Source organism: Limulus polyphemus, unplaced genomic scaffold, assembly GCF_000517525.1.
Source record: "Limulus polyphemus unplaced genomic scaffold, Limulus_polyphemus-2.1.2 Scaffold53, whole genome shotgun sequence".
NCBI lineage: Eukaryota > Metazoa > Arthropoda > Merostomata > Xiphosura > Limulidae > Limulus > Limulus polyphemus.
The window spans coordinates 726,234-735,100 of record NW_013665663.1 but is presented as its reverse complement, the minus strand read 5'-3'; the positions used below and the strand labels follow the sequence as shown (position 1 = coordinate 735,100).

Below are 8,867 nucleotides of genomic sequence, written 5' to 3'. Positions count from 1 at the left end.
CATTTTTAAAAATGACGTACACTAACAGAACCATTGGTGATTGTTTTTTCTAATTCTATTAATTTACTATTTTTATCATATTATTCTAATATTCACATTATTCTATTTCATATTTAGTTACCAATGGGTCTACCTACTCCTTCCTTAAGCTCTGCTGATACGACAAAACTTATTCGATCAAACAATTAATGGTTGACTGATAAAATGTTTTTTTCCAACTGTTCTATATATAGTTTATATTGTATAACTGTATTATGTTCAGTTCACAATAAACTGCATAGTATAAAAGATAAGCTATTGTATTTACTATTACTAATTATATTCTTTCTTGGTTTACCACACTTAGCTACTTGAATATTTCCCAATTACAGTTTTCTGGAAACAAAAATGTTTGACAATTAACTTATATTTTCTTACCAATCATATTGATAAAGGTACTGTAAGACTAATGATGAAATAAAGTTGCGTTTTACATTAAATAGCGTTAGTTAAATTACAGTTTGTTTTGATTTACTACCCGTTTGTTAGAATGTAAGAAACTTAAAGCTTGTACTATTGATATGCTAGTGTAAAACTTCTAATATTAAGGTGCTATTGTAAAACCTAATAATAACATAATAACATTCTAATATAAAGACGTTAATGTAAAATGTGTAAATATTGAGATGCTACCATAAAACTTGTAACACTGAGATGCTAGTGTGAAACTTGTAATATTGAGACGCTACCTGTAATATTGAGATGCTAGTATAAAACTTGTAACACTGAGATGCTAGTATGAAACTTGTAATGTCCTCCGGTGGGACAGCGGTAAGCCTTCGGATTTGTCAATGCTATAATCAGGGGCTCGATTCCCCTCGGTGGGCACAGTTAATAGCCCGATGTGTCTTTGCTATAACAAAACACACCATAAAAAAAAACAAAGTTGTAATATTGAGGTGCTAATGTAAGAGTTGTAATATTGAAATGCTAGTGTAAAAATTACAATAATGAGATGCTAGTGTAAAACTTATCCACGGATGACAATGACAGTTGATCTCGATTTACGGAAATGAAGATCTTATAGAAACATCGCATGCAGGAGATGACAAACTATTCTGTATTTGAAATGAAAAGGATGCCACAGTGAGAAATGTGGTATCTATTATAGTACTTTGAATTATTTATTAGGCAATATTCGTAGACAAATCAGCATGTTATTTCACTGTAAATTTTTACCTACTGTATGTGTAAAGAAGTAACAATGTGGTGCGCTCTCAGAATTCTCAAACCTTTTTTTACTTCCGCTTATTATATGCGCAATATACATTAACTCGTTGGAATTAGGAAATATAGTTCAGAAACATTTTTTATACCCTAAATACGTGTTTTCCCTTTCTGTTTCCATATCGATAAAATCACTTATTATATCAATTTGATTGTATTAGTGACAAGAGTGGGACGCTGTGTTTTATAAACGAGAAACGCTAGTTTACATCTAGTCCCACGCTGGCACGACCTCTTAAACGACCGATCTAATCTGGGCTTTTACAGAAGCTAAAACGTCCGCGTTGCGGCGCTTGGTACGGTTTAATAATGTCGAATTTTGAGACGAGGTCGTAGCTTTAAAACAAATGTCCACTTTCACTATCGGTGCCATGACTGAAAGTATATATAAACTGCTTGGATAAGGTGCTTTTATCAGTCTCAGGTTTCTAGGACCAGAAGAGCGACTAAGTATCTTACTGCATTACCATTGTTTGTGGTATAAGTTGTTTACAATGCTGACAAAGGTAGGTTTTACACAGTGCAAACAATTAATTCATGTGCATTTATAAAACATGCATTTCCTATTTCTTTATACATACGTGTGAAAGGAAAATTAATGCTAGAAATCTAGGCCATGAACATTTATGGTATATGTTCATTCTAAAAGTTCATACATTAGATTTGTTATATTAATATTTCTTTAAAAAATATTTATAGCTACTTTTATTTTAATATCTCCTTATCTCTGAAAATGTAAAATATTTCAATAGGTTGTACTCTTCGCTGCCATCGTTGCCATGGCATCTGCCGGTTATTTATACCCAGGAGGTTACGGAGGTTATGATGGTTACTACGTACGTATGCAAGCTGATTTGCTTTTCTTTTTTCTCTTACAATTCCAAATTTTTATATATATATACATTAAATTATCCAATTTAGTGCTTACTATGTAACGCTTTTGGGTTGTTTTCATATAGCGTATATTTTGTATTCCAGAACAATAAACTTAAATTCTGACATTTGCAAATTCTTACATTTGCTGGAGTAATTATAAACAATAGATATGTCTAATCTATCTATATATATATATATATATATGTCATCCCATTAAATGTTAACTAAGTTCTGAGAAATACGCATTAAATGGACAAGTTATTCCTAGAAATTGTTAGATTTGTAATAATAAGGTATTAGATTCGTAATAATTTTACTGTTTTTACCTAAAGACTTTATTATCATTGTTGTTTTTACAGTACCCTCAGCCTTACAATTATGGATACGACGTCGTGGATGAATACGGTAACCAACAATGGAAAAACGAGCAGAGTGACGAAGGAAACAATAAGGTTGGTTCCTATGGTTACCGAGACGCTTACGGTGTGACTCGCCAGGTGAACTATGTTGCTGATGGCTACGGCTTTAGAGCCCAAATTAAAACAAACGAACCGGGTACAGCGAACCAGAATCCCGCTGATGTTTACATCTACTCTGATGCCGAATATTACCCTGGTCACTGATATCCACACCAAGCACCCATTTCCGTAACTTATTTCTAGGTAAGTTAAGACCGATTTTTTGGGCTTATTATTCAGCACATTTGATTTGTGAAGTTTAAAACAGTATTAGGGTCTTTTTGCTGAAATAATTTTCTTGTATTTGCAAGGTGACTTTTTCATTTACTTTATCTCCCCCTTTTGTTCGTATACTCCATCGTATAAATCATACATCATTTATAACAAGATAATTTTGTCACAATTACAATAAGTGTAATAATACAGATACGAAAATATAAATATTAATACGAGCAGAAAAACCTATGAAAATTTCGACACTGTAAATAACTATTATACTATAATAAAACGCAATAAGTTTAACATATCCATTTGAATGTGTATCATTCTCCATACAGGTATATAAAGGCTTTATGCATGCAGAACCGAAATATAGTGCTTTAGTGAGCTTGGGGGATGTCATATATATCCACTGCCCGAAGGACCTAGACGCCAGAATGCTTGATGTTCGAACAGTATCTCAGCTTTAAAGAGGTCATCACTAAAACCTGCACAGCCATTAATGTGATTGTAATGTGTCATTGTATAAGCTCGAAAAATATGTAGAACTCGCTTTTCTTTTCTTACAGATACATGTAATGAATACGCATTCACAACGAAAGTTGTGCTTTTTGTTATTTTTAATGATTACCTGTAAATAAATGTGAAAATATTGTTCGCATGTGATATCGTTTCAGAGTAAAATTGAGGCTAATACAACACATAAAGTAGTTAATATACATAGCTGTTGACCTTTTTATTAATATTTTTGATCAATGATTATATGATTTATTTTATTAAGAACATATAAAATCAAACACCTGTTGCAACATAATAATTACTCTTTGAACTTTAAAAATCATCTATTTTGTAATTTTATTAATCATCAAGACATATCCTAAACATACAAACACTAAAACTATTTGTTAAGAATATGAAGCATAGTAAACAATAGCAAACATGGACCATGCTTTCCATGAGTACATATTAAATGTATCAAAATATATTTTCATGACAATGTTTCATTGTTTCCTCGTCTATATATCGATAATATATAATTTATTTACCTAATTCATTCCATCTACTTATATGATTTTAGAGCTATGTATTTTCACAACTCTACACAGCCAATACGTCTTTCCAGGTCAACCAAGATCGGATACGTATTCAAACACATACATAATATTTATCCACAATAAAAAAACTCTGTAGTGCTTTCTACTATAACATACTTATAAAAACATATCATTCTCACGCTATTAAATGAATACTTTAAAAATATCTTGAACAATGTTTTTTAATAGTTTAATAGGTCATAATATAGCTTTGGAAAAATCAATGTTCTCTCTCTCATATTGCTTGTTTCTAGTAAGAGGAAAAATTATGGATAAATAAGACAAAACAACACATTTTGATTAGATCTGTGAAACAGTTGTATTCCTTGGCAATCAGATTTTTTATTTTATCATTACGGTTATCCTAAGTAAATATGAATTACTTAACTATACTGTGGCTTTTTAAATGAACTTTGCATTAACATAAAATATACGTTAATCTTGGCAAGATTATTGCTTTTACAACTACTTTCTTTTCAAAAAAAAAATAATCTTCTTCCACGCCAATTTGTAATACATGACAGTATCATACTTGATCAACTTAAATCCAGTACGAAATTATGCTGTAAATATAAAGTCTGTGTAATAATATTTCCTGTAAGCTGTAAACGCTGTCTTTGCTAGAGTAAAACAAAATTCAAGATAATGATTTATACTAATCATTTGGCACAGTTTTTCTATCTGTTGTAGGCTGCAACCAACGAAATGTAATCCTTATTTTATTATGTATTAAGGAAATTCATTCATTTCTAAATAATGATGTATTATTTCACACTAAAAACTATCAGATCCTGTATATTTTCTTCCATACTTTTAATGTTATATAAAGATCCAATTGATATATAATCAGTTTGTCTTATTCTTTCAAAAAAGTAGTTATATAAAATTAATTTTCCTTCAAAACGTTAAATAAGAAAAACTGCGTGGTTATATTTTATACCCATGTTTCAATGAATACATTTAACTTGAGAAACAAATGGTTTTGGAAGGTGATTTACACAATATTTTCAGGAGTGAAATTATTACATTTAACATTAAGTAGTTTGAAAAAATATTTTCCTAAGCAAAAGCGAAACCTGTTAATCTCGATGCATGTTTCTACATGGGTTTCAAGCAAAGCAAAATCATAAATTGATATTATATCTTTGTTGACTCAAAGATGAGATGTCACACTCCCATGGAGATTTTGTTTAAGCATAGAGAAAGGTGAACAAGAATCAAAGTTTTATCTAGTCACTGCTTTGTCCAAGGACAAAATTTATTTTCACGAAAATAAACAAAATGATAGACTTTATCAAAAGATATTAAAATTCTTCTTCAATTCGAAAATGGTTTTACTTTAATCAAATCCAAATTAAAATATATTAAGATTATACGAAAGAAAATAACCTCTTTCATTATCATTTCAAAGGACTGATATGTAGTATGCATAATTAAGAGTTTTAAAAGTCCTCTGAGAAATTAAACCCATAACTAACAACAACGCTTTGTGCATAATTTCATAACTCAAAAACAAGAGTCTTTAATTATTACGTTTTCTATATTATAACTACAGCAATAGAACGTGTTTTTTTTAAGTTATCAAATCAATGAACATCACCAGAGTGGCATAGTAAATTCTAGAATTCAAAAATATTTAAACTGTGAAATTGGTTCTGGATCCAAATCAGATAATATCCCTATTAAATCCTCATTTTAGAACAAATTTTATTCCCATAATACAAAAGAATATTATATGTTCGTAGCTCATAATAAGACAAAATCTTTCCTTAAAAATCAATTAACGTTACCAGAATGAAACAGAAGCCTAATTTATATATGAATTACATCATAATAATGAGATATAGTTTTTAGATCAGAATTATAAATAGTAAAAGTCAACCGAAAATACATTAATCGTTGTTTGTAAATCAACGAACTTAACGAGAATGAGAAAGCGTCTATCATTTAACTAAAGTAGTGTTACTACAGAGGTATGGGAGAACAGATTTGTTTTATAAATCATAAATATCACCTTTATGAGGCAAAGTTTTAATATCTAAGTAAAACTAAAATTAACAGATCGAGACAGGATCCTATTTCGGTAATCAGATAGATAAAAAACAGAATGCAACAAAGTCATGATTGTTAAAGATTTAACATTATCAAAATTAAACACACCCACAGTTTATTTTAATGAATTAATGGCATAAGAATGAGGTAGGAATATAATTAAATATATTTATTAATAGAAAGGTACAACGTCCTAGCTATTGAATCAGTTGCAATCACTGGAATAAGATATAGTATATTAGTTATAAAACATTACCAGAATAATAAGACAGGTTATTGTGTTTTTAATCATTTAATATCATCGAATTGAGAAATAATTATAGGTTTTAAGATCATTTAAATCCATCAGTATAATCAGAATGAGAAAGGAACCTACTTATTAACTCAGCTTTGTTCCTCCTATAAGAAATGTTGCCTTGATAAGTAGTATATCAATACTAAGTAAAAACTGTCTTGAATAATTGGCTTTCTATTTACAATCTAGATCCCTAAATTTGCTTTACAGTATTTGCTACTTCAGCAATCTTTACAGAAAACTTAAGTTGTAAGCTTAGTAACTTCTTCATGCTGTGAGCTTCTGATCAGATAATTCACCCTAAAGGATTGAATATGGGTGTGGTTTCGGTACTTTAATTTAATGAAGGCAACGCAAGATTGTAGACATATCGTTCAGATTTGATCCTTCCCAGGAAGACTAAATTATATAGACACTAAATTTTGTGATGTCTCAATTTGTCTTTAGAGTTAGTGTAATTATAAAACGAAGGTTTTCCTGTACATTTCTTAAGTAAATAAATGTTACTTTTTGAACATACATTTTGTATTTCTAAATGAAATTTAATTTTATTCTTATAATTTCTCAAACATTATTTTGTCTTAGTAGCATTTCTTCTAAGCCAATAAGAAAATTATAATTAAACGACAGAAACTGTAACAAATACACTTAATAGTAATTGTATTCAATAAGCTACATTAGTTGCTACATTTATATATTTAAAAAAAGCAAAATTATAGAAGGTAGCACGTGACTATCAAAATTTTAGTTGGTTAGTGGTGTAATTACATTGATATATTCATAAGTGAAGACTATTACGTATGTGTCATGTAATAGATCATTATTACAATAATGATAATGTTTCTCGAAACATATTTTTTCCTAAAGTAATTTGGAGTCACTAAAAATAACATAAGTAAAAACAATTTTGATAGAAAATGTAGTTGTTGAAATGATGTACACAAACACAGAACGTCTTTATTAAGTATCAATCAACAAACCAATCCAGATATTAATACACGTGTGTTAAAACAGGTCGATATTACTGTGTTGTCAAATATATCACACATCTGTAGCACATTTCCTTGAACAGCTTGCTTTATTAAACATATTTCGTACTTCTATTATATTATAAACGCCAAGCATTGCAAAGAAATGTGTTTACAAGTTAAATATTAAAAGAAAGAAAATTTTATTTATGTCCTGTAGAAACACACACACACACATATATATATTAAATTTTATTTGGGTAAAACAAGTTAATAGTTGTTTAGAATGGCCAATTTGTTTCTCTAAATACTTAATTTAAAAGTTTTCCTTTTATTTATAGAATTACTGCAGTCCATTGATCATGTTATTTTTCTCGGTTTATCCTTGTTATGTTTGCTCTATGTTGAATTTCATGAAAAGCTACTCGAGGACTATCTGCGCTATCCGTTCATAATTTAGCATTGGAAGACTAGAGAGAAGGCGGTTAGTCAACGTCACACACCTCCAACTCTTGAGCTACTCTTTTACCAGCGAATAGTGGGATTAACCGTGACATTATAACGCCCCCACTGCTAAAATGGTAAGCATATTCCGGGCAAGTCAAGCACCCTAAACACTAGGCCATGCCAGACCTCCTTGATATGATTTTTTTTTTTCACATATCAGTTCGAGGCCGATTTTGCTAATAATATTTCTGATGCATGTGTTTGATGCCATGATTCCACAAACTTACTTTTTCTCAGTATTAAACCAAAGAATGATAAGAAAATTTCCTTTATGTTGTAACTATAAAGGAAGCATGGTAACATTGTTAATAACATTTCATTTTCACCAGTTTATGGTATTATTGAAATCAGTTGGTTTAACCTTTTTCAGTATGATGGTAACTGGTTGTAGAAGGGTTAACACAGCTCATAAATGCTACAAATTATTAAATTTGAATGTTTCAATAACTTATTCTAGTAGGGCCGTGATAGTTTTTTAACTGCTCTTCTACAATAAGTTTGAATGTTCTCTCCCCATGTTGCGAAGTGTAAAGAACACCATAAACTGGTAGAAACCTAAGGCGAGGATGTTGAATAATTTACTGAAAGTGACTGCTACCTGTCAGGGTTTACAACGTTTACGTGTCCCACTTATTTTTTATAAAACGTGGGATTTGGAAAAACACAGAAAAAATTGAATACTGTTGCTTTAAACATTTTAAAATTGAGACATTCTTACGAAAAAAATTATTATAATTCTTTAAAGAATTACTATAGAAGTCATTATCTGGTTGACGTCTAAATCTTGTTTATCGGTAAGCTTGAGGGGGTCATAGTGGTCAAATTCGGGGTTCGATACCTGCAATGAACACAGCGCAGATAGCTCATAGTTTTGCTTTGTGCTAAAACAAGACAGACAAGCTGTCTAAATGAGGCCCGGCATGGCCAGGTGGTTAGAACATTCGACTCGCAATCTGAGAGACGCGGGTTCGAATCCCTGTCCCACCAAACATGCTCGCCCTTTCAGCCGTGGGGGCGTTATAATGTGACGATCAATCCCACTATTCTTTAATAAAAGATTATCCCAAGAGTTGGCGGTGGGTGGTGATGACTAGTTGCCTTCCTTCTAGTCTTACACTGCTAAATTAGGGAC

At 30.6% G+C, this 8,867-nt stretch overlaps 1 protein-coding gene across 1 annotated transcript in view; it reads left to right on the top strand.

Annotated features, from left to right (window-relative positions):
• The first annotated feature begins 2,045 nt into the window (after window positions 1-2,045).
• LOC106463475 (cuticle protein 14-like) overlaps window positions 2,046-8,867 on the top strand; it is a 14,354-nt gene continuing 7,532 nt past the window's right edge. The window contains exons 1-2 of the mRNA XM_022391435.1: window positions 2,046-2,102; window positions 2,502-2,757. Of these exons, the coding sequence (XP_022247143.1) occupies window positions 2,046-2,102; window positions 2,502-2,757 (313 nt within the window). The remainder of the gene's footprint in view (window positions 2,103-2,501; window positions 2,758-8,867) is intronic.